A 27533-nucleotide genomic window follows, 5' to 3' on the forward strand; every position below is an offset into this window, starting at 1 on the left:
GCTTTGAAGGTTGTAGCCCAAGGATTACATATTTCTAAGATTCCTTTTGGTATTTTTCATAATGAAGTCATTGCAGATTTTGTTAATTTTTTTGATGATGTGGGGTTGGGTTTGATACAAAAACTGTTGATTATTATGAAAAACAGAGAGCTTCTATTTTGCAGGAGATTAATACACTTGATACAAGAATTAGGCAGAATTTATTTCCAGAATATCGGGGGATGTATTTCAAGATACTAGACAAAGTGGAGAAAAGGTGTAACTCATTGTTTTTTAAAAAGAAAATAAAATTGGAGAGGGATTTAAAACAGTATCACAACTATCTAACACTACTAACAGTTGTATCCTGTGGGGCAGATTATGAAGGTGGCTCACAATGATAGATATTCTTTAGGCTCCCCAAGTTATAAATAGGTGGTGAGTGAAGGAGCTATAGATTGGGGGTATACACATGGTGTCACCCTGAATATTGAAGTAGAACAGGATTTTTCAACATTAAGACACTAAGAGATTACCTCAGAGGTATACCGAGAAGAGGGAATACCATACCAAACATTACCCACAGTCACACAGAGGGAATGCATACAGGGGAATTAACCAATACAGGGACTAATTGCTAATAGCAATAACTTGGTATATACATCAAATGGCTTTGCTATATATATATATATATATATATATATATTATATATATATATATATATATATTTATATATATATATATATATATTTTTTTATATATATATATATATATATATATATATATATATATATATATATATATATATATATATATCATTACACAGATAGAGTTATTTCCCCAGAGTACTTTAGTTTGTTATCCAAAGGTATAAAATTTATTCCGAAAAGGAAAGGAAATATAGTGGATAACATAAAAGTTAAAATTATATGTGAGGAAGCTGAATTTAGGAATTTTCTTTTTGGGTCAGGAAGAACAACACTTGATTGGGTGGGAGGAGGTTGGTATAATTCCCAAGAAAAGAGTGTGTTTAATCCGTCTCTACATCCACTTTTGGATGTTTTTGAAAAAGTGGTGATGGAGGACATTTACATGGCACACCAGCATGAGAACAGAATTCATCTAAACCTCACCAGGGGAGAATTGAAATAATTGTCTAAACTTAGAAGTGATATATCGATATGTATCATGACCCCTGATAAAGGAGGGGGGTGGTACTTTTTAGGGCAATTGATTATTCCAATGCAATGCAGGAATTGCTGATCAATGATACAACATATAAGGTTGTTTCAAAAAATGAAATCAATATTCCTATTCCTCTATAGATTCTTTTTTAGAAGACTATGTGGTCAATCAGAGGATTAGTGTTGAGTTGTATAATTTTTTGTATAGGAAAGACCCCATCATCCCTGCATTCTTTGGTACCCCCAAAATTCATAAAAATGTGCAACACCCTCCCTTTAGACCCATAGTGTCAGCCAGTAGGTCCAAGACTCACCTAATGGCAATCCTTCCTGGGTAAAACCATTGGTGGAACATGCACCACATTTGGATAGGGATTCATGGGAGTTTGGGGGGCAATTAAAACAAGAAGTATGGGATGCGGATTTAATTTTCCTTACCGTAGATATCAAGGATTTATTTTCTGTGATTCCCAAAGAGGAGGGTTTGGAACTGTTTGAAGAAACACTATTTACATGTTCCAATTTGTCCCATCATCAAGTTTCCCTCATGTGTGATTTATGTGTATAATTTTAGAAAATAATTTTATATTCCTTGAGGAAGAATATTATCAGTAGATAACAGGTGTGGCTATGGGGGCAGCTTGTGCCCCCGTTTATGCCAACATTATCCTGCTTGGGTGGGAGAATAGATATCTCTTCAAATGCCCATACTGGAATCAAGTGAAAATGTATTCCAGGTGTTTGGATAACATTTGTATTTTATGGAAAGGAGGGGGTAGAGGAGATTCAGGAGTTTATACATTTTTTGGGTGATACCATTAATTTTCTGGAATTTACCTACAAATATGAAAAATTGGGGATTAATTATTTGGATACATATATTTTACATTTTAATGAGGGGTTTAAATTGAGAGTATATTGTAAAGATACGTTTTGTAATTCCTAAATACATTTTGAGAGTAGTCACCCCGAGGTTCAAAAAAAAGAGCATTGTGAAGGGGCAAGCTATACATGTTGCCCGCTAAAACTGAGTTGGATAAGGTAGGTATGATGTTTTATGAAAAAGGGTGTCCCAAGTATTGGGTGGATGTATATAAAAAATGGGGTATATATTACAAACAACTATTAGGTGTGGTTTGGTTGAGAATGGACAGAGTACAGTTGAGACAAAAACAAAGTTTGAAAGGGCCTGTGTATTACAACACAATAGCCTTACAGGAAAAAATAAAGGAAATATATAGAAGGAATTGGAACATATTTAGAGTTAACCCCGATGTTTATGAAAAAGTAGGTGCAGAACCATAGTTTATCAATAAGGCTGGTTGAATTTAAAAACATTTTTGAATCAAAAACAGCTTTGGTAGGGGCTCCTGATGGCGGTATTAAACCCTGTGGAGTCTGTAACCAATGTAGCTCTATTAATACACAAACCAGTGTAGTTTTGACAAATAGGTTGGGGAACAAGGTGATTTTTAGGAAGAGTAAATGTGCACCCACTAAAGTCATATACCTGGCCCTTTATGTGGCATGTGGCAGTTTTTATGTGGGAAAAATGGAACGCTCCCTTAGAAATAAGTTATATGACCATCTTAATGTTGTTGTGTCTTTCGGTTTTTCCCGGTTAGGGGTTGCCACAGCGGAACTCCGGTCCGCTAATGACTGGTAGTTGATTTTTATGTGCCGAGTTACCAGCCCTGATGCATAACCTTCAACAAAGGTAAGCCCATTCACACATGTCTCCACGCAGAAGATGCTCTAGCTGAGAATCGAACCGGACAGCGTCTTACTGTGAGGTGACAATGCTACCGCAGCACCACCACTGCGGATATGACCATCTTAATGATATTAAAAAAAAAAAAAACATAATAATGCCCTGTATAAACACTCCCAGAAATGTACAGGTTTCACTGAGTTTTCGTTTGGTATCTTGGAGGGTGTTCAACAAGATCCCAGGGGGTATGATTTGAAGAATACACTCAGAAAGAAGGAATCTGCACCAATTCGAGATTTTGAGCTGAAACTCACTCAACCCATCCTAAAAAAGTTGTACTTCTTCCAGGACTGTGGTTAACAGGGGTTATACTTGGGACTGATTTAACCAAGCTGACTGAACAAGTGGCCCTACATCTTTTGATTCTCCTAGTTAAAAGAATGCATTACTAAGAAATGGAAGGAAAAAATAAATCCCATATGACTTGAGACAATTATTGCTTCATGTGAAACAAATGGGAGTTTGATGCCTCTGCAGCAGGATAGTATGACTTGGCAGAAATGGACCCATCTCATAGCTTAGTTATCTTAATTAGGACATTATTTCCATTGTGATGTGAGATTATTTAATGAAAAACTACAGTGTTGGGTTTAATTGTAACATATCTTATCTATTTCAACTATGATATCATAAGAATTTGCTGTGGTATTTGCTGTAAAAAGGGAAAAAGGCTTTTTCATTATGTAAATATTGTATATTTGCTAATCTGTGCAATTTTATCCTGTTAGAAAGTGCTTGTTGGATCATTTTACTGCTTGTATCATTTCTGTGTTACAATCCTAATTCAGTTAAAAGGTTTGCTGAATTAAAAAAATCACTTTGATCAGTCTGTGTGACTATGAGTAATAAATAAGGGAAGCAATATAATGAATCATTCCTGAACAATCTGAAGCATTTTTATCTTATAACATGTAAATACAAATAGTTACATTTTACATAATATAACATTTCTTGTTGCCATGGTTTTGAATAACACACTTAACAACTACATAGCTTTGTTTCTGACCAGTAAGGCTTGATTTTAAAATGCAATTTGCTATTTACCTATTCCAACATTCAATATATCTACTACTAACATATTCTAACAACAGACATAATGGTATACCTACCTTCAGATATCTGAAATACAAAATGTTATATTCCAGAATGACTTGAAACTGTCTCAAAATATTCCACAACATAGCAATGTCCTTTTGTGGATTTATCAGGTACAAAATATAATCTACAAATAAAGACAACTTTTCTTGTCTAGCATACCAATTATATCCTTGCATTTCTAAGTCTGTTATTTAATTGTCAAAGGGGAAAGAAGACACCCCCAGCCTGTCTCCTCTGTTCAAACACAATTTATGATTGAGGACCCCCCTTTAATTCTTGCCTGTGAACTTTCATATATCCCCCTAAGTAAACGTATTAATTTATCAGGGAATGCAAATGCTTTCATTGCCCTATTCAAAAAAATCCCACCTTAATATACTGAAAGCTTTCTCTGCATGAAGCCACACCAACAATAGAGGTATTTTCTTATATTATGCTTCCAACTGGATCATTATTGTTGTATTAATGTTGTCAAATGTTTGCCTCTCCACCATAAGACCATACTGATCCATATCTATCAATTTTGGCAATACCTTTGCCATTCTTTTAGCTAGTACAGACATAAGCACTTCATAATCATGGTTTAAAATTGAAATGGGCCTAAATGAGACTGGGTCTGAGAGATTTTACCACTAACTTATTTTGACCAAAGAGACATAATGGTCTACTAACCTTCAGACATCTAAAGTAAACAATTTTAAATTTATCAGATTTAATTTTAACTGTAAAACTCTGGCCCACTTACTTAAAGAACTCAAATAAATATTGTCTATTCACACTGCCAACTGGTGTTTGCAGACTGCACAGTTTGCTATAATCAGCATATCTTTAAACCCAACCACTGAAAATTTCAGGAAAAGAGGAAAATATGAAATTAAAGAGAAGAGTACTCATAACTGAACTCAGGAGCCCATTGGATGTAAAAGTTATTTTGATATTTTTCCACAAAGAGTCATGCTGTGCTCTTTATCAGTTAGCCATGTTTTATCCTTCTGATAAGGAAAGGATTTACTGCAAGACTGCTCAAATTGTATAAGATCCTAAATAAAGCATAGTATCAGATGCCTTGGTTAAACGAAGGCAAACTACTAACATGGAAAAGCCATGGTCCATTGTCATGCTTATCATTTCATAAAAATCAATTAAACATGTCTGTGTAGACTGAACAGCTAAAAAAGTTATATTGTGACATCTAACAGAAAATTATATGATTCACAATGCTTTAAGATTTCAAAATGAAAGTACTCATGGCATTTCTGATTAATACTTTTCTCTGGATGGCAATTCTGCACTAGGTGCCTTACCCCAGTTTTGTAAACTAGAATAAAATAAGCCAAAGTTCTGGAATGAATTCTAGTGGAATACATTGTTAAATATTTTGTTTAGTGGATTCACTAAAGAATTCTTCAGTTTAAAGATTATTGTACCATCGTGATTAACAAGTTCCATGATACAAAAGGCCTTAATCTTTTTTTATTTTTGGGCAGAATGAACCATGCTACTCATAATTACAGGACAGTCTCCATTACTTACTTCTGGCTGCAAGTGAGACTGTAAGTTGAAGTATTTTTTTAAACCTTTATCACATCACTTAAGGCATAAACAAACATACATTGACAGAAAATAAGACCAATCATATTTTTTCTTTTACATACATTGTACATCTCATATATTTTATTTCCTTATAACTATCATCAGTCCATCATTACATAATTTGCTCAATTTCTGCCTTTCCATAAACCTCACTCCTCTTCCTGAACATTATTTGCATGTACTGTTCTCACAATTGCCATATATTTCTGGGTAATCTGTTACTTTCCCTTACTAAAGATCCCTCTTGTAGTTCTTTTGTCTCTTTTGCAATATTTAACAGTTGAAATACAATTGATTTGGACCTTCATTTCCATTTTCTAGTAATCACTTTTTGGCAGACAAAAAAAGTAAACTTAAAAAGGCCTATGTCTAGGCAATCCTAACCATGTGTTCCAGAACAAAAAAATATATATCACTGGTTACAGTCATCTACTCATCCAATATCTCTTGACAGAGTAGCAGAATTTTTAAAATCTGCCACTTCATTACACTCCCAAAATGCATGTTCCCAGTTACCTCTTTCATCTTCATTATGCCTCCAACATTTGTTATCTACCTGAGTAAAAAGTATTTGAAGACTACTTGGAGTATAAAAATACCTATATAAACAGTTGTATGCAAAAATCCTAAGCCTTATGGACTTGGCTGCATATTTGGGAGTCATGCATATTGCCATTGTCCTATGTTGTGATTCAAGATGAACAGGCAGGGTAGTTCATTTATATGCTTTATTATATAGAAACACATCAGGATGGATAGCAGCAACATAAAATATAGACAAACTGATTAACTGACAGACCATTACATACATGTAATGCTTAAATCTCAACAGCTCTCTACAAAATGGCAGTCTGGCTTGCATGTGCTCAATATTTATACACGTGCAAGCCCGTGGAAAGATTCTTAAAGGTATACATACATACTGATTTATACATATGCTCTCCGATTGTCCCTTGAAAATTATTTTCCAGCCTCTCTTCCCCAGCTATTCTAACCTTTTCTTGATTGAATCTTATGGTAATCATGCAATGTTTTAAATGTCTTACTAATTATCCCTTTTTTAATAGCAGCTTCTCTTCTAGATTCAACTAAAAGCTGTATCAGAACAAGTATTTCACTTAGGATAGCCCTTTCTTTTTGCCTATACTCAATATCAATCCCTTGTAGTGAAGACAGTCTCTAACCTGCATTCCGCATTTCTTTTTGGCCTGATCCCACTCTAGTATCTTTCCCTCTCTAGTTCTTTGCTACCAATTCCTTGGTTCCTCCACCAGTTTTCTCCAGTAAATTCCATATTCCTCTTGCTTGTTTTCTGTATTCTACTTACAGTCACCACTATTAGCAAAATTTCCATTCTCCATTCTTGTTTTGGCTTAGTTTTTCAAATACTTTCTGCTATTTTATGAATATAATATTCTGTATGGTTGTTAATATGGTCTTTAAAGATCTGCATCCAAAATCCCACTCTCTCCTTATCTACTGAACTTTCTCCCTACTTCATCAATACTTTCCACTGAATTATAACCTTCTGCTAGTGTTTTATTTTCACATATACATAAACATATATATGTATACGAGTCTTAACTGTGTAGTTCTAAAATATCCCTTCAAATCAGGCAACTCTTCTCTTAGCTCATTTTCTTCCAAACTGAGGGCACATCTCTTGTTTTCTGTGCGGTTATTATCCACTTGGAATTATAACCTTCTGCTCATGTTATGTATATGAGCCTTAATTGTGTAGCTGTAAAATATCCCTTAAAATCAGGTAAACTTAAACCACCTTGTTCTACTGGAAGGATCAACTTATCCTATTTATCTCTTGCCCTCTTTCCCTCACAGATAAACTCCTTTGACTCTAATAATCATCTACAGCTTCTCAAGTTAATAAAAGTATGTCTGACCCTTATACAAAACTAAAGGGACTAAAATCACTTTCACTGCTTGTATCTTAATAGACATAACCATAAATAAGTGTTACCAGTTTCTCAATTTTTGTTTTATCGATTGTTTAGCCTCTTAGCATATATCCTTAGCTGCCATAACAGAAACCTTTTTAATCCATACTCCTAAATACTTCATGTTATTATCTCCCTATAAATATGGATATTGCTGAACCAATTCATGTGTGGGTACATAATTCATAGCTCTAGCGTTTGTGTTACCTTCATTAATTTTATATCCCGAAAAGACTTGAAACAATCTTAATATGTTCTACAACACTGAGATGTGGAATATATTGAGATTGTTTATTCCACAACACTGAGATGTCCTTTTCTGGATTTATCAGATACAAAATAATATCATCTATAAATAAACCATTTCTTCTTGATTACCATACCAATTATATCCTTGTATTTCTGAGTCCCTTATTTTTTTTGGCAATAGCTCTAAGTATAAAGCAAATAACGAAGGGGAAGAGGACAACCCTGCCTGGTTCCTCTGTTCAAACAGCTTATCTGAGAGGTACCGTCCCACTTTAATTCTTGCCACTGATCCTCCATATATATTTCTAATTAACCTTATTATTGTATCGTGGAATGCAAATGTATAAAAGCCCCACTCATAAAATCCCAGCTTACTCTGTCAAATACTTTCTCTGCATCAAGAATAACCAACAACAGAGGTATTTTCTTACATTCTGCTTCCCTCTGGATCATCACTATTCTATTTATGTTGTCAGACATGTACCTGTCCTCCTCAAAACCACACTGATCCATAGCAGGAACAGCATCTGTTCCTTGATACTTTCATGTGGAATGATTATACATCACCATTTTTATCTCATCTTATTTATTTATTTTACATTGGTTGACTGGAATAGTCCGACTGGATACATGTCCGTTTTCAGCAGAGGCCCGGGGAGAAAAGCTCCAAAACACAATACACACAGAATACATATAGTAGATACTTATTATATATATAGTTAACAGACACAGACTGAGCAAACAGTTTATACATATAGTAGAAACTTAATACATACAGGTTACAGGCACAGATCACGCTAGCAGTTTACACAAATAATAATTTTTACATTAGAGTGGTTAGATTGAATAACAATAATTGTGAATGATGCACTTGAATTTAGAGAAGGCATTAGTCAGGTTTAGAACAGGGGCATAACCAATGTGTTTTAAAGTGTTTTTTGAGATCATTTTTAAAAAGGGTTAGAGAGGATTCTAGAGTCAGGTCTGTCAGGAGTAAGTTCCATATTTTACCAACAGAGTTGGAAAACAGAGTCCCTGGTTGAGTTGTTGGATTTGAGTGTTGGAACCAAGAGTTTATTAGATGAGCGGAGTGGCCAGTTGTTACTGTAGGGACTTATGATACTTTTGAGTGCAGGAGTAGTTTCAGGTCAGTAGAGGACTTTATGCACCACTATGAGCTGGTTGAACTGCAGTAGGCTAGGCAGTTAAAGCCACCCTAGAAGATTTAGGTTAAGATAGTGGTACATCCTGTATGCTGTGCCAGTAGCAAATCTGGCAATGTGGTTATAACAGCAGGATAGTTTAAGTACATTTTTGTTCAAACTGGTGAATAAAGGGGAGGTATACAGAAGGGTAGAGAGTAGATGGGATTTGGCAATAGCAGTTCTAGCAGGTGGTGTAAGGAAGGACCTGATTTTATAAAGGGAGCCAAGTTTTTTATTGATGGTTTTGGGGGTTTGCTTGACATGCATATCAAACTTAAGATTATCAACTATGACACCCAAAAGTTTGGTTTGGGCTTCCAGGGAGATAATAGTGCCACCATTTGCTGTTATGGTGAAGAAAGGTGGGGAGGACCTATGAGTTGGGGAGAAAAGAAGTAGCTTAGTTTTGTTAGGATTTAAGATCAGATGGCAAATAGAGAACCATTCCTCAACTGTGTTGAAATAATTTTCTATCTTCTCCTATCTTAACTGTTAGCTGTTTGGCCTCAACTGCCACTAAACTTGGCATAATTAAAGTCTTAAATATTTCCATTTGTGCTATTTCTTGATTTCCACATTCCTCTACTTTACCAAATTTTCATATAATTTCCAAAATATCTCTAGCAACTCCAAAGGATCTCTGGTTATTTTTCTTGCTTTTGTTGTTGTTGTTGTGTCTTTCGGCTTTTCCCGGTTAGGGGTCGCCACAGCGGAACTCCGGTCCGCTAATGATTGGCAGTAGATTTTTACGTGCCGAATTGCCAGCCCTGACGCATAACCTTCAATGAAGTTATGCCCATTCACGCATATCTCCGCAAAAAAGACGGTCTAGCTGAGAATTGAATGGGACAACGTCTTGCTGTGAGGCGATAATGGTACCGCAGCACCACCACCGCAGTACTCGGTTATTTTTCTTGCTGTAGGCTCCCTAAATTTGGTGATGACCCTTTCTACCTTCTGTTGCCTACGTCATGGTAAAAGATTTTTTGTGCTCTGGAGTTGTTATAAAAATTAACAGCAATGTCTCTAAACTCATGCATATTATCCAAATATTCTCTTATTTTCTGTTTAATACTCTGCAGTTGTACCTCTTCTTACTATGTGAGAGTCTCCTTATTCTGCAATACTTTAACCTTCCTCAGCCCCTCTAAACATTTCCTATCACTTCTTAACCATATTGCTTTCTCTTTTATTTCTACCCTATTTTAAACTCCATTTTTATGTTATCCCACTCATTAGCTATCATTTCTGAAGAAATGTCTATCTTCTCTACTAACTGTCAAATAATTTCCATTACCCATTCCTTAAATTTCTCACTTTTTGTAAGTTTTTAGTCTTGAGTTAAATAAAACATGAAGACATTTTTAAAAATCTCAGTCATAGATAACAGATCCAAGACCAAAGCATTACAGGGTATTAATGGGCCAAAAGAATTAGTATTTGTATTCCTGAGTTTGCATTGGTAAAGAATGACTTCATATTTTAATGATGTTTCTGCTGTTTATTCATACTCGGGGAAATACAAATGTTCAATAACACCTTTCGCCTTTAGATCTAAAATTCAAATATATTTTGTTAGCATTGGTTGGAGGCTACATACACACACTGAAAATATTATTTTTTCTTTACTGATTAATTCTACCAAGGCAAACTCAAGTTAAATTTTACATCATTTTTGTATGTTCTGCATCTACTTACTGTGTGTGCATGACAGAATAAGCCTTGGTCTATCAATCAAGTTTGTTACTTTACTATAATTACATTTGGAGGTGCAACTAGACTTAAACATGTCAAACAGAATTGCCAGATGACCCAAGTTCATGGATGGCTCCAAAGATTCTGTTTTAGTCACAGTACCATTTCTGTTTACCAATAAAATATCTAAGAAATTTCATGTTTTGTGCTGATAACAATGGCTGACAAATTCATGCATCATCATAACGAAAACAATTCTGAAGTATGAAGTGATACTCATTCTGTCCATATCTATATTCACATCATTAAATATACATTGCTAAAGGCAAAACAACATTGGAGATGCTGTACAGCTATGATCTGTTACATTGCTTCATCTCTGTATACAAACCTTACTAATACTAGCCATAATGTCTTGGGTTAAGGCAGTTACCTAAAGGTGAAATTCTGCTCATGATACACTGGTATATCCTGGAAACTCAGAGGTAGAGATGCCGATAAACTTAGACCAGGTCCTTCTAGAATTAATTGGAATGGTATCGTAAAGAGATTTTCAACATCGATTTGAAAACTGAGAGACAGGAGTTGTCCATAGCTGAAGAGCTGATTTCCCAAAAACTTGTCTAAAATTAAAGAAAGAAGGCATTACAACAATATAATCAAATAATGAAAACTGGCATAATTCTCCAGGCACTAAAAACAATCTAATTGCAGAGCTATAGGATAATTATTCCCTTTGTAAAAGATGCATGCATTTTTCTTACTGCAGCTGAACACTCAGTTGTGTTTTAACAGAAACAATCTGCATTGCTCCCCATCCTTAAATAGAATAATTTGCTCTTAAAGTCAAATGATACAAAATATATTATGCCTGTTTCTGCTTGTCTGTGAAACTCAATCAGCTCAATACTTAGAAGCATCAAGAAAGAGAATGTTACTGATAAGCCAAGTATAAATACCTGAAGCTCTTATGAGTTTTCCAGTATGTTGCTTTCTACAGGGGTTTAAGATTCCAAGCAAGGATCACAGGTCCTAGTATCACATGTGTACTTCTGCATCAAAGAACTGCTTTAACAGTGCATACCAGACAATGCAAGATATAATTCCAAGATCTGAATCTTAAGCGCAGAATGTTGGAGTTCTGAAATTTTAGCTTGGACATACAAAGAATGATACAAATATCATTTATTTAGCTCATCAGATACACATTATGCATCACTGGAGCTACCTAGGGTGTGGAGTAAATGGGCAGGGCATGTAGTGTTACTAAATTCACTTTGTGATAACTGAGCTTTAGCATTTGGTGACCTTTTTGTACCAACAACTGAAAAAGGATGTAGGATTCATGTGCTTAGCGAAGTCCATGGCTAGTTTTAGCTATAGGTAAACTATATGGCTACTACAATACACAGGTAAGGTACACAGCTGACCATTCTTGGTGTACTCTAAAAGCACCTTACTGAATAAGTAATTATGTCACATCTGACTTTCACTAAGCAGTACCCAGAAATAGAAATATTCAAGTGTCAGAGCTGACACATCATCCTGCAATAAGCAGTTTTGTATATTAAATGTGATTTTCATTTTGCTAATTCAGAAGCTGCTCCATTTTATTTTGTGTAGACATTAATGACATGGTCCTGTGATGTGCAGGAAATGTGACAGTTAATGACATTCTTCCATAACTGCTTATGGGTCCTAGATAAAACTAAGGTTTACAGACAAGCCTTAATGAATTCAAGTCAAGTCAGTGCCCAGCTTTTCTTTTCAGAGTCCTTGCTGAGGTTTCAACTCCATCTCAGTATGTGCATTCACGTGTAAGCTGACCTTGGAAATAAAACAGAATGCCAAGTGTTTACAGGCAAGAGGAAACTGACTCTGTTTAAAACATGCAGTTACAGTACCTTTCAAAATTGAAGTAAAGCACCTGGTATATATTTGGCCTAGTACTTTAAAGGGCAGCATGAGATTTCAAAGATTATTACATTTCACAGGTGTTTGGGGCCCTCCATTCTGGCCCAAAGGCCATCACTGAACGTAGACTCCAGTACCAAAGTATAAACGTCCACACCAATCCCTAAGTCTAAATGACGTCTGAATAAAGCTGATAATAGAGATTTCTTAATATAACGTGACAATTTTTCCATATAATGTGACAATTTTTCCATAAGGATAGTATGAACTGTGAAAATTGTGTATACTTGTTCTTTATAGGGACTTGGCTTACAGAAACCTATTATGTCTAGTAGAATTCAAACTAGACTGAAGTTCTAACCCTAAATTCCCTCAAAATGCATTATAATTGAAACCTCTAAACTAATCACAGCCTTTCTCTACAGTAATAATAGTGTATCCTATACAATTTTCAATACCAGAGCCTGTCAATATGCTCTATGTTCATTCATGTTGCAGCTGTCAACCATAGTTTATTGCTGAACATACTCATCAGACTCAGTTTTGGTCACAGTCTGGTACTGTGGTTTAAAAACTACCTCTCAAACAGAGCATGTTAAGTTTACTCCCACAATACCTACTCTGATATATGTACAGTTAACATAAGGGCGTCAAAAAGCTCAGTCCTGGGTCCCTTACATCTTCCCCCTTAATAAAAGGGGACCTCTACACATCAAACTTAATATATATGCTAATGACATCCTCCTACTTGCCTCCAACAGAAGCTTTAAAGATCTACAACAGCACCTATAAACCAATTTCTTAAACCTCTGTAGCTGGGCTAACAACAACCAGCTAAAAATCAATCCCACCAAATCTTGTGCGATGGATTTTACCACTCATCAAAAACTTGCTAAACTTCCACTCGCTGACGTTAAAGACAATGCCAATAACATCATGCCCCAAGTCTCCTCAAAAATGTATGTAAGTGGCACGCTCATCCCCACATATTCTATCACTCCCACATACTGAAATGGCTATATCAGAAACACGTCCTGTATGAGAGTTTTGTTATTAAACATCCCACCTCCTCTCTCCTATAGTTACAGAAGCTGTGCACAGGATGTTCTCATGCCAGGTTGGATTATGGGCTACCGCTACTGACATTTCACTCCAACAGTAATACCTACAAACTTCAAGTAGCAGAAATTAAAATCTCCACTATATAGGCAACAACGTAAATGAACAAAAGAACAGTCTGGTGCAGGAAATAAAGCGAATGATACCTCGGCTCGGACTATAAAACGTTTAATAACACACAAATAGATTCACATAACAGGTTAAGTGCTTTCATCTGGCTAGCAGACTTCATCAGAACATGCTTAATTGTTACAGCACTCATTAAATACCAAAATTTTGGCGCCAAAAACTGTATAAAAATTTTAAAAAGCATGTTACACAAATACATAAATAAAAATAGTTAAAATACACAATTATACTAAAAACATCTGCATACATATACATAAATATCTTATGCTGCTTGACAACAATATTAATTCTATGAACCTATAAAATAATGTATATATCACTTCTAAAATGTCAATATATATCTCATCTATTGAAAAACTATTGGGACATAATTAAATATGGTTTAATACTAATGGAATCATTGATACCTGGATATCTAGTGGCATCAACATATATCTGCCACCTACTCTCTTTCATTGCCAATAATGCTTTAATATTTCCACCATACGGTGAAAACCCCACAGTATCAATGATAACAAATTTAAAATAATGTGTTTCTCCATTGTGTAATATGTGCCGATATAAGGCATTCTTGTTGTCCTTGGTTCTAATGCTGTATTAATGTTCATAGATGCGTTGTTTAAACGGTCTCTCAGTCTTACCTATGTAGAATACAATTCATTCTACACAGGTAGCCAAATAAACCACAAATTAAAATCTGCTTCCTTGTCTTATTTGCTGATAACAATACCCACCAATGCAATTTTTTACAAGGACTCAAATGGCTACTTATATCTGCCAAGTCCACCATTATCCTCAGTACCATAATCTTTAAGATCATACACTTAGGATATTGCCCTCCCCTAAGATCAACCCTTAACTTTAGGGACTCAGAATAGTCTCTCGGGCCAATAACAAGGAAGGAACTACCTTCATAAGATCACCATGCAGAACCACTGTACATGAAAGGGCCTTAGCAACATGGATCTCACTGCCCTCTGAAATATGATGACAACAAATGACAGACACATTCAAATCTAAGCTGAAAAGAATATTTTCTTAATGAAATGAAATACAATTGCTTTCATGATGCTGAAAATGCTTACACATTTTCAGACTAAGTGCATGAACCTCTTTACCACAGCTGGTGCTACATAACTTGCACATACTGTAAATAATCTATGTACAGTGTATATAGCATCACTACCTTCTTTAGCTCAATTATTTGCATATAATTGTTGCTGTTAAAATGTACAATCCTCAAACATCTTATTCTGTCAACCACTCTTGGAATTACATTTTTTATTAAACTAACTCAGCTTTATAAAACATACTGCACTTTTCCTCAGCTGCTTGTTTTTCATTTGCTCTTCTTGAGCTCAGGTTATAGCTGAAAAGGCCCAGTTACCTTAAAGTTAAAAAAAATTAAAAGTTTAGATAAGCAGTGCATTTCTTCATAAATAAAGCTCCCACAACATATGAAGCTGAAAACAGATTCCCAGACAGGAAACAGGTGATAATAAAGACATACTATGTTTCTTAAAGGGACCACCTCCTATGTTAAAAATAAAAATTAAAAAAGATGTTATATTAAAATTATATAATAAATAATTAAATATTCTGTAAGAAAATGATCCCCAAAGGGGAATTTTCTGCCAGAAATGAGCTGAAGGCTGGCTTCTGCTCTTTATGAAACCACTGAGTTGCTTCTTCATGAGGCAGCAAGAAAATATGAAGGTTTTTCACACTGACAGCTGATTTTATGTCCTCCAGATGTGACCACTCATCAGTCAGAGTGGAAGTGTAGGAGGGAGACAGAGCTTTTGGAAGCTGTTTGTCTGTTGTCTGCTGGGCAAGACACAAATCATATAACCTAAAGACTACTGTGGCAGTGGGGAAGGTCACTTGCCTCCCATAGTTAAACAAGATGTTATGATGTAGATAGATTCTTAGTATGCTCATTTCTTGTTACTACACAAGGTGAAGGGGATAGTTGTGACTTGTAAAATTTAAGAACCCTACTAATTATGATACATTAATTTCTGTTTATTGATTAATAGGGACTGCCTTTTTTTTTCAATGAATTTATGGCAATACTGCACAAATTTTTGAAAAAGATCATGCAAGTAATTTTGGGAGGTGAATTTAATGTTATTCTTAATTCTGTCTTAGATTATGGTAAACCCAAAGGAGAGAACCATTTGAAAGCTCAGAATTCCCTGCAGCATTATATTGTTGATTTCAGTATTATCTATGCATGGAGTGTCACACATGTATGATCTGCAATTTATAATTATCACTTTAGGGAAAACACATAGCAACAGATAGGATTACTGGTTGACTTCTAGCTCTCAGGTTAGAGGCCTTAAAATCAGTTTCCATAATCATTATCCTTTTATAGATAATAAAGTAAACATTCTTAAGTAAATCTTTACTGCATAAAATGCTTTTGGTCATGTAAGTAAGAATAAATAGCTTTTCAGCTTCTGTGGAGGTCAGACCCTTTCATTCTTCATTAGCAGTTGGCAACACAGGACATCAGCAAGTCAAATGGCATCAGAAGCAGGCGATCTAAAGATCTGAACTTTTTCTGCAACATCAACAGAATGGTTTGGAGGGACAGGGATATCTCACAGAGGATGTTGCTGATGGGAACAGACTCCCCACCCATGTAAAACAAAATCCATCCCTATCCAACTTCAAGTGCAACTAGGATCTATGGACTAGAAACAGAAAATCTGCCCCAGGATTACCCCCTTTACTACTAAGGAAAGAGGTAGTGCTTAAATGTCTTATCCATTCATGGGTTCCCTCAAATTACCTATGGTATGATCCCAGTTATTCTCATTAGGGGTAATATATCATTATCTACCATTGGATAGGTAAGTCCAATCTATAACCAAATGGGACAGGTTATTTTGAGCACAAAAAGGGAAAATGCCTAGGTTTAAAATGGCTTGCAAGATAGGTTCTTAGGTAAGGGACTAACTTATCTGTCACACTCAGAAGAAAAGTTGAGTTGTTTTGTCATTGAGACTCTGTTAGGCATTATCATTAATGTTCAGAGTGTGGCCCCAGGTCTGTTTGCAACAAGCACTAACACACTCTTGTCCTTAGGAATATAAACCCAAAGGCTGTTATCTTTCAGATTAAAACACAGAGAACTTCAGCAGCCATTTACCAGTTTGGGGGAGCACAAAAATCAGATTATCACAGACTATAAATGTAGCACTTGACAGCTTTCATGAGGCTTTATCCAGGCACAAAATACAAAATAATGAGGTTTGCAAACTTAAAGTGAAGGATTTGTTTATGAAATTCAAACTGCCTAATCTTAAAAAGGAGCAAGTACACATTTTACATCATGCCATTATGACCCACAAAGCATAGAATTAATTAAAATCTTTCTCTAAGTTTAAGTACCCTAACCCAGATGGAATTAAGGTGGCCATTTATCGGTTTTAGAAGTTATTCTACTCCTGGGCATCATGGCATTGCTCAGAAATATTCAGCATGACAGGGGAGTTCATGCTTCCTCCCAATTCTCTAATACTGTATTATTTTCAAACTCAGGAAAGGTGAGTAATGTATTCAGAATTAAAGACCTATTTACCATATTAATTTAGATGTTAATGTGTATTACAGCAAAATGGCACCAGTCCTTAATTCCTAGAGTCATGTTATATATGTCACATAGGGTTTATTCCTCCAAGATCCAGCATGGATCATATTCTGATGTAGATGACTCAGGAGACCACAGAACTAGCAATGGCAGCCTGTCAGTTTTGAAAAGACTTCTGACTCCATCAGCTGGGTACATGTTCGGCATGATTACAAAAATTCAGTTTCACAGAATTCTTGGTGTCAATTAAGACCCTACACCCCTCTATCCAGAGGAGAAAGTCCTTAACACTACAGACCTATCTTCTACTTTTCCATTAAAGAAGGCAGTTGCCATTGCTAAGCTGACCATTACAACACTCCTTCTTTTTGTTGGCTATAGAACCACTAACCAGGTATAATGGCTCTGGGGTAGTGGATAAGGTCAGCATTCTTTATGTGCAGAAACTAAAGTAAAACCTATTGTTGATGAATGGCTGTTGTTGAGCATTAATACTCAAATTGTGCTGTTACAGAATTCAGTTTTGTACCTAGTTTGAAGGTTAACAGAAGTAATACAGAACTGTCTCCAATTAACCATCTGTAGATGAAGTTGATCTGGAGTTTTGTTGGCTACCACCATCACCCAGATAATCTGGAATCATTCTTCCTAAGAATTTTTCAAAATGCTTAAACTGCATTTAAAAGCCGTCTTGCTGGAAACTCCATCTTTCCTTAATAGTTACATTAGAAGCAATGAAGATGTTTCTGTTACCTTTAGCAGTTTATACAGAGAAGCATATTCCAACTTTGCAGACTAGTTTACCTACAGGGAAAAAAAATGGTTGTGCTCTCATATTAGGATAACTGCATGTGATAGGGAAGTACTAGGTATAAAAACAAAGGGGACATTCACAACAAGTGAGAGCAGTATAGAGGTATCAAACTCCTGTCACACTGCATAATTATGCTGGACAGGGTGACTGACAAATGAATATGCAACGTAGTAGATAATAAGAAGGGAGATGAGCAGTTTGGATTTAAATCAGGATGAAACACAACCAATCCAGTGTTTCCAGTGGGAATGACAGTGAAGAAGATGAAGATGGAAATGAGGAAACAGTCCAGCTGGACACTCCTAGACTTGGAGACAGCATACAACATGGTTCCAAGAAAGCTGATTTTGGGTGGTCCTGTGAATTAATACAGGCTATGTACAAGGACCAAGGGTGATATGCAAAGCTGCAGTAACTACAGAGGGATAAGACTGATCAGTCACAGCTTGAAGTTATGGGAAAGAGTAGTGGAAGCTAGGTTAAGAAGGGAGGTGATGATTAGTGAGCAGCAGTATGGTTTCATGCCAGGAAAGAGCACTACAGATGCAATGTTTGCTCTGAGAGTGTTGTTGGAGAAATACAGAGAAGGTCAGAAGGAGTTGCATTGCGTCTTTGTGGACTTAGAGAAAGCATATGACAGGGTGCCTAGAGAAGAGTTGTGGTATTGTATGAGGAAGCCGGGAGTGGCAGAGAAGTATGTAAGAGTGGTACAGGATATGTACTAGGGTAGTGTGACATTGGTAAGGACTGCGGTGAGAGTGACAGATACGTTTAAGGTGGAGGTGGGATTACATCAAGGATCAGCTCTGAGCCCTTTCTTATTTGCAGTGGTGATGGACGGGTTGACAGATGAGATCAGACAGGATGCCCCGTGGACTATGATGTTTGCAGATGACACTGTGATATGTAGTGAGAGTAGGGACCAGGTAGAGGAGACCCTGGAGAGGTGGAGATATGCTTTAGAGAGGAGAGGAATGAAGGTCAGCATGGCTAAAACAGACTATATGTGTGTAAATGAGAGGGAGGGTAGAGGAATGGTGAGGATGCAGGGAGTAGAGTTGGTAAAGGTGGATGAGTTTAAGTACTTGAGATCAACAGTTCAGAGTAATGGTGAGTGTGGAAGAGAGGTAAAGAAGAGAGTACAGGCAGGGTGGAATGGGTGGAGAAGAGTGTCAGGAGTGATTTGTGACAGACGGGTATCAGTAAGAGTGAAAGGGAAGTTCTACAAGAGAGTAGTGAGACCAGCTATGTTATATGGGTTGGAGACGGTGGCATTGACAAAAAGGCAGGAGTCAGAGCTGTATGTGGCAGAGTTAAAGATGTTAAGATTTGCACTGGGTGTGACTAGGATGGACAGGATTAGGAATCAGTATATTAGAGGGTCAGCTCAGGTTGAACAGTTTGGAGACAAAGCAAGCGAGGTAAGATTGCGTTGGTTTGGAAATGTGCTGAGGAGGGATGCTGGGTATATTGGGAATAGGATGCTAAGGATGGAGCTGCCAGGTAAGAGGAAAAGAGGAAGGTCTAAGATAAGGTTTATGGATGTGGTGAGAGAGGACATGCAGGTGGTTGGTGTGAAAGAGCATGATGCAGAGGACAGGAAGAAATGGAAACAGATGATCTGCTGTGGCGACTCCTAACGGGAACAGCCGAAAGAAGATGATGATGATGTACAAGGACCAAATGACACATGTACAACCAGTATTTGGTCTCACAAAGGAGTCCTCAGTGGGAGAAGGTGTGCATCTCAATTTACCTCTCAGCCTACTGCTGTTTATACTTGTGAAAAACTACATTAACAAACAGGCTGAAGGGAATGATCATCAAAGATGCTGAATGCAAATGATGTGGCATTACAAACAGGCTCTGAACAGGAACTTCAGTAAATGACGAGATAATGGAATGCAAAACTGAAGGCACATCAGATGAAACTAAGCACAAACAAGACAGTTGTCATGGCAGCACATGGGGAAATCAGGAGAAGCTGAAAATTGAGACAGAAGGGGAAAGTAGTGGTAGAGGTTCACAACTTTTATTACCTGGGAGTGGTGGTAGAGGAGAATGGATGTCTGAATGAGAAGATCAATGCTAGAATCAACGTGCTGAAGCCAAGAGGCACAGAGTGTCAGGGGTAGAGTGTGTGAGAGAAGAATGCCAAAGAAACTAAAAACTAAGGTATACAAAACATACATGAGGTCAGTACTTCTTTATGATACAGAAACCATTTCAGTGAAGGCAGAGCAGTTGAGGAAGCTAGAGGTGATGGAGATTAAGTGTCTGAGATGGTAGGATGAAGTCTGTTGGGTAGATGAAGAAATGATGACAACATAGCAAACGTCAAAGTACTCCAACTGTAGAGAAGGTCAAAGAGAACAGATTATAGTGGTTCGGGTACATTTGCAGGAAAACAGATGATGATCTGATGAAGAAGATATGGAAGAGAAAGAAATAAGACAAGAGGAAATGAGAATGACCAGTTAAGAGATGGATGGATTTTGGGAAAAAAGAATGGCAAGAGTCAAGAATGACTGCCAAAGAAGGTAAGAGAATGGAACTGAAGCTAGAGAGGTGGAGATGGTTGACAAGGGACCCAGACCCCATGTAGAAAATAGGGAAAAAGGGAGGTGATGATGATATTGAAAGACTGGGTGTCACAAACTACGGCAGTCCTCTTTACTTTCTCCAAACATTTGGGTTTCTAATACCGTGATGGGAATTGGCCACATTCCTAAGTCAAAGTATGATTAAAGTTCATGAAATAAGTATTATTTCAAACTTTGAAGTTAACCAAAAGTGCTCTTCGCAGCACCCACACTGTGCCCAAAACTGACTCCTCCTGCAATGCATACAGTTACACATCTCGGTAACATATCTAAATACCACTGTAAATTATTTTCTATGAGACTCATTGCTCCTATTAATACTGGAACTGTCTACCTATCCCTCACTCGTACTGCCATTGTTTCTGCCTGCAAATCCTGGTATTTTATGGCTGTGTCTCAATGTACATAGGACACAGTAATCACTGGGTGTAGCAGTTTTAATGATCAATGCTACTTTTGTCTTCTTTTCATGGATTACTATATCTGGTTTTCTCGTATCTATTTTTTGAATTGCTGGTAATGGGTGATCCCATGTGATAAAAATTCATCATTTTCTATGATGCTTTGTGATTCATATTTCCGATGCTTTTCAGCTACTTCAACATTACAATGTTTACAACATCCCCAATGCAACAATCTTGCTACATTATCACACCTTTCAGTATACAGTCCTTCTGGCATTAGTGTATTACACCCAGCAATAAGATCTGTGATGGTTTCCAATTCTGTTTTACAAAACCTGCATTTTTGTGTTTTTCTGACATGTTACATGGACATTGTAAACCAACGTGTATGCAATCCACTATCCTTGGCCACCAATACTAATCTTTCAGCTTTTGGTTTAAATTTTCCTCTCCTTAACCATTCCTGCATTAAATCCTGATCAACATAAGGGTTGTTCCAGGAGTTTTCTGTACTTGCAATTTTATTTATGCATTTTCTGCATTTCTTTGCCTTCTCATCTGATCATTCACCTTATATTTTTTCTTTTGTTTTTGGGCACATTCGGTTGGTGCCTGATTTTTATCTACTTCTGGTTTGATCTTCATTCCTGCTTGACATTGATATGCTTCTACTAAACTAAACAGGGAAGTCATCTTAGACTTGTTCTCCTTATGTTTTAAAATTTTCTCTATGTTTGGATTTTGTGAGGTCAGCAAATATGCATGCAGATCTACACATGTAATCAATTTTGAGGAGGCCCATATCTTCTTCAAACTGGTGAATATATAATCTTGGTATACAGTAATTTTTATACATAATTTGATATGCATGAGGCATTTTTCTTGTTTTCCTCTCCAACTGATCCAATACCTTTTCCAGTCTGTCAATCACCCCAAAACTACAAATTGGTTTATAGCTTGGACTTTGTTCCTAAATGTCAGAGCTGCTTTCAGTATGAATTTTAGTTTTCTAAAATATTCCTAAGTTTTATTTCCATTTGTTCATGTTTTATTGTTGATCCTCTATCAACTCCCAAATATTTATGCACTCCTAACAAAACAGCTGAAGAAACAGAAAAGTAAAACTGCTTTCAATAAACAAAACAAGCACAGGATCAGTCTTCACGAGTCAGTGATAGGCTCAATAGTACAACTTAATATATTATGACATCACCATGCATAAATTAATCATTTTAAAATATCAATAAGCCAATTATTCAGTACAGAAAATATATATACATCTATATATATATATATATATATATATATATATATATATATATATATATGGCTTACTATCAAAATTTTGAAACAAACTCTGTCGACTGCACTTTGTTCGAACACAGAAATTTGAACACGGCAACATCAAGCCCATATCTCAACCCATGTTAAAACCCATTCCTACTTTGGCATTTGATGTTTGACATTGCCGTTTTCGAATTTCCGTGTTCGAACAAAGTGCAGTCGATGGAGTTTGGTTCAAAATTTTGATAGTAAACCATATTATATATATATATATATATATATATATATATATATATATATATATATAGCTAAACTAAAACATACATATTATTAAAAATACAATAATGTTAAAACATTTCATAATGTAAACCCTACCTATACTACAACTTATAAAAAAAATATGTGTATGTATATATATATATATATATATATATATATATATATATATATATATATATCTATATCTATATGTGTGTGTGTGTGTATAAATATATATATATATATATATATATATATACACTAAACATGTATACATAGATAAATAATGGACCATAAATACCATTCTAAATAATACATCCCCCTTAGGACAAGATATATATCTGCATCCTAGTAATAATTGCTAAAAAAAATGAGGGTCATGCTACTCAACGCCAGGAGTTTAAATCTCAAAATGCATGTGCTCGAAGCACTCCTAAGTATGGAGAACGTCGACATCTGCGCAGTAACTGAAACCTGGTTCAAGGCTCCAGAGACCAGCACTACTGGGCTACAACTCATACCATACATTTCGGCCACAGAACACAGACCAAAACACAAAAGGAGGGGGTGTATCCATATTCATCAAGGATACCCACATCTCCAGGTTAGTGGTGCAGCATGATACCTCTGAGATCATCCATGTGCAACTAACATCGGGCAAATCGGGCCTGCTACAGATCACCCATGACCCAGGACCACCACTCCACCTTTCTGGAGACACTGGAAAATATGAAGGTCCTACCAAACACCCTGATATTGGGTGATTTCAATTACTCTACCATTAAATGGGAAAACTACTAGAGTACAAACTCCCAGGTTCAGCGCTTCCTGGAATTTATCAACTCAAATGCCCTGGATCAGCTGGTAAACTCCCCTACTAGAGGCCACAACATATTGGACCTGGTCATCACCAACATGGCTGACAGGTGTTCCATAGGGTTGAGATTTTAGAATTCAACTGGCAGATCAGGCTTAATGCTATTAGTCTCCCCGGCCTTAATGACAATGCGTCTGTTTTACCCTTACTGAAACAAAGAAGTCATTTAATATAAACATGGTTTCAGTAAAGAATGTAACTACGTTCTTATGTATTGTTTCATGCACTTACTATCTATTAGGTTCATACCTAGGTACTAGGCTATCTGCCCAAGGTCATTTACAAGCCTAGCCAGAGTGTGTCAGCTTTCGCCGCCCCATTGATTAATTAACTGAGCCTCTGTCAAGAAGAGCCAATGAAATGATGGGTGTATTTTCTGTTACCCATCCACTCGTCAAGGTTTCTCTTGAAGAGTGTTAGTGAGGGGCTCTGCCTAATGTAGTTAGGAATTTTGTTCCAAAGCATGCGTAATCTCTGTGACAGGAATCTATCCCGCCAGCATGTTCTATTTATTGTGGCGAGGTTTAGCTCACTAGAGCGAGTGGCTCGCACTGACTTGGATTTCTTTAGGTGGAGCAAGTCCATCAATTCTGAATTGGACATGGCTTTGTAAGTCAGGCAGATATCACCTCTGAGTAAGCGATATGCCACTGAGTACAGCCGGAGTTTTTCCAGTAGGGCTGCAAAGGACATATGTTTGGGGCCAGTAATCCTCTTGGTGAGGTGCTTTTATGGTCATTCCAGCTGTTGGAAGTGTCTTGTGAGGTACATCCCAAATGGGGCGCTGTACTCTATGACGGGTCTGATGAGTGATGAGTAGAGGGGCACTACAACCTCTTTATTTCTAGATGCGAACCCTTTAGTAATTAGTTGGGCTACATAGAAGGATTTCCTAACTACATTGGCAATATGATTGTCAAAGGAGAAATTACTATCTACCTGGGTCCCCAGAACTCTTATTACCTCTTCTGTATTAAGGGGGCTGCCACCTATGTGGTAATTCATGGGTGCTTTGTTTTTCCCAAACGGGATGACTATGCATTTTTTGGCATTTAGCTTGAGACCATGACTTTGATACCAGGTGTCCGTCTCAGTAAGGCCCTTTTGGGGAATGTCTGTGTCAGCCGGAGAGTCACTTATGGCTACCAGTTTGCAGTCATCAGCAAACTTGGTTAGCCATAGTCCTCCTGTGTTTGCCTGTACTTCTGAGAAGTATATGCTGAACAGTAGGGGTCAAAGGACCGAGCCTTGTGGGGCACCACTTGTGACTGGTTTGGAGTCGGACCTGAAGCCCACTATTCTTACCATGTGAGTTCTGTCTGTAAGCCAGTTGGCAACCTATCTCGTGACATAGGGGTTTATGTTCAGGCTGGTGAGTTTTTCTATAATTCCTGAGTGGGGAATGTTGTCAAAAGCCTTGGCGAGGTCAAGGTAGGCTGTGTGAACCCCCTTCCTTTCATCTATGGCCTTGGTGACTGTCTCAAAAAAGTCAACCAGGTTTAGTAGGCATGATCTGCCCTTAACAAAGCCGAACTGGGTCAGTTCAAGTGTTTGGAGGTTCCCAATGTCTTTGTTAATGAGTTCCATGATGATGCGCTCCATAGCCTTGCAGAACAAGCTAGTCAGGCTTATCAGGCGATAGTTACCAGGGTCAGTTGTGGCCCCTCCTTTGTGAAGCAGAATAACCATTGCTGTGTGCCATTCTATGGGCATGTAGCCTGTGGAGAGGCTGAGGTTGAACAGTGTGTTTAGGTGGGGGGTTAGTTCGTTCTGTAGTTTGTGCAAGACACAGCCTGGGACACCATCTGGCCCCATTGACGCTGTGCTTTTGGCTTTTGAAACAGCTGTTTTCCCCTGTGCGTCTGTGATTTCCGAGACACTACACTTTTCTGGTATTGTTGTGGGTCCTTTTGGGGGTGAAGTTTGCACTGAATCTATCTGCCAGGATGTTGGCAATATCAGTAGGTTCAGTATATTTTGTGCTATTTTGTACTGGCTCAGAGCATATTTGTGAGTTGCCACTTAGATTATTGACATAGCTAAAGAAGGCTTTGTGGTTATCTTTCGAATCCTTGGCAATTTTTCATTCGAAATTAGCCTTGGATGATTTTATGAGGGACCTTAGTTTCTTAATGATACTGATCAGGGATGTCTTTCCTTCTTGGGATTTGCTTTTTTTCTGAACTAGTTTCCTCCTTCTATTGTATAGCCTGTTTATGGCAGGGGTCCACCAGACTGGTTTCCTTCTCTTAGGGGATTGAGTCATGTTGGCAGTATCGGTTGGTTCAGTGTATTTTATGCCTTTCTGCACTAACTCCGAGCAGATCTGAACATTGCCACTTAGATTCTTGACATAGCTAAAGAATGCCTTGCGGTTATCTTTGGAGTCCTTGGCAAGTTTTCTTTCAAAGCTCGCCTTGGACGATTTTATGAGGGATCGTAGTTTCTTGCTGATACTGATCAGGGATGTCTTCCCTTCTTGGGATTTTACTCTTTTCTGTACTAGTTTCCTCCTCCTCCTATTGTATAGCTTGTTTATGGCAGGGGTTGACCAGACTGGTTTCCTTTTCTTAGAGGAGTGAGTCTTGGTTTTGCCTGGGATAGCATGATCCATGCATTCTTGTAGGTGCCCATAGAATGCATTAGTAAAGGATTTTGCAGCTTAGACAGCATTATCATTTAGCATGGGGGCTTTGAAACTTTCCACCTCCATCTTACGTAACGTGAAGTTTGCTTTTGAAAAGTTTTTCACAGTGGTTTTCTTGTCCGGGGGTGGGGGCGGAATGTGGATATCCAAAGTGATTTGTTCATGGTCAGATCTACCCAGCAAGGGGTTGACCTCCAGTGTGGAACATCTGTCGCCCATGTTGGTGATGACCAGGTCCAATATGTTGTCACCTCTGGTGGGAGTGTTGACCAGTTGTTCCAGGGCGTTTGAGTTTATAAATTCTAGGAAATGTTGGGCAAGGGAGTTAGCACTTGAGTAGTTCTCCCAGTTAATGTTTGGCTAGTTGAAATCACCCAATATTAGGGTGTTTGGTAGGACCTTTATGTCACCCAGTGTTTCCAGAAATGCAGAATAGGGGTCCTAGGACATGGTGGGTGATCTAATAACAGAGGGGGGGACTGGGAGAATCAACTCAGTTACCGGGAATTAATTTGGCAACTGAAACTAGACTCAAATACACCCCCAGGGATGAATGACCATGTGTCTTTTTTACCTGCCCTAAAACTAAGGGCAAATAGAATAAAACAAAACAAAATCAAAAATACAAAGAAATAACATGAAACACATAATTTTAACAATGTTAATCAATTTTAAGATATCTATTAAAATATTTGAATTTTATTATTTGATCAATTATTTATTTAATAAAATACTCCATTTTATCAACATTTATCTTTACGGAGTATGGATAGTTTTATATTAAAAAAAAATTATATTTTTTTATATATTCACATATTAGATTGACGCATAGAAACTTCGATTAATATAGATTTATACATTTATATATTATACATATTCTGATTCAACAGACAATTATCATGAAATGTTTTTTTATTTGTTATTTATATATATTTTTTTGTTGTTTCACAAGTTTGATGATACCTCTTCTATGGAAACATACATATGTAAAAATTAATGTTTTGTCTCTTTAAATGCAACTATTTAACTAAGGTGTTAAATTAAATGCAATTAACTAAGGTATAAAAAGTTGGTCAGAACTAAGGCATTTTATTCTGATGAAGTTTCCCGTGTTGGAAATGAAAGCGAATTTTTAACTTTTCTGTATTGCTAA

At 36.9% G+C, this 27533-nt stretch overlaps 1 protein-coding gene across 2 annotated transcripts in view; it reads right to left on the minus strand.

Annotated features, from left to right (window-relative positions):
- The window catches only part of LAMC3 (laminin subunit gamma 3), a 4228426-nt gene that overhangs the window by 2018044 nt on the left and 2182849 nt on the right, over positions 1-27533 (minus strand). For both annotated transcript variants that reach the window (XM_044058389.1, XM_044058388.1), the window contains one exon: positions 11164-11353. In XM_044058389.1, coding sequence (XP_043914324.1) covers positions 11164-11353 — 190 coding nt within the window. The remainder of the gene's footprint in view (positions 1-11163; positions 11354-27533) is intronic.

The sequence above is a fragment of the Protopterus annectens genome, chromosome 16.part0 (genome assembly GCF_019279795.1).
Source record: "Protopterus annectens isolate FY-2018-M chromosome 16.part0, PAN1.0, whole genome shotgun sequence".
Taxonomy (NCBI): domain Eukaryota; kingdom Metazoa; phylum Chordata; order Ceratodontiformes; family Protopteridae; genus Protopterus; species Protopterus annectens.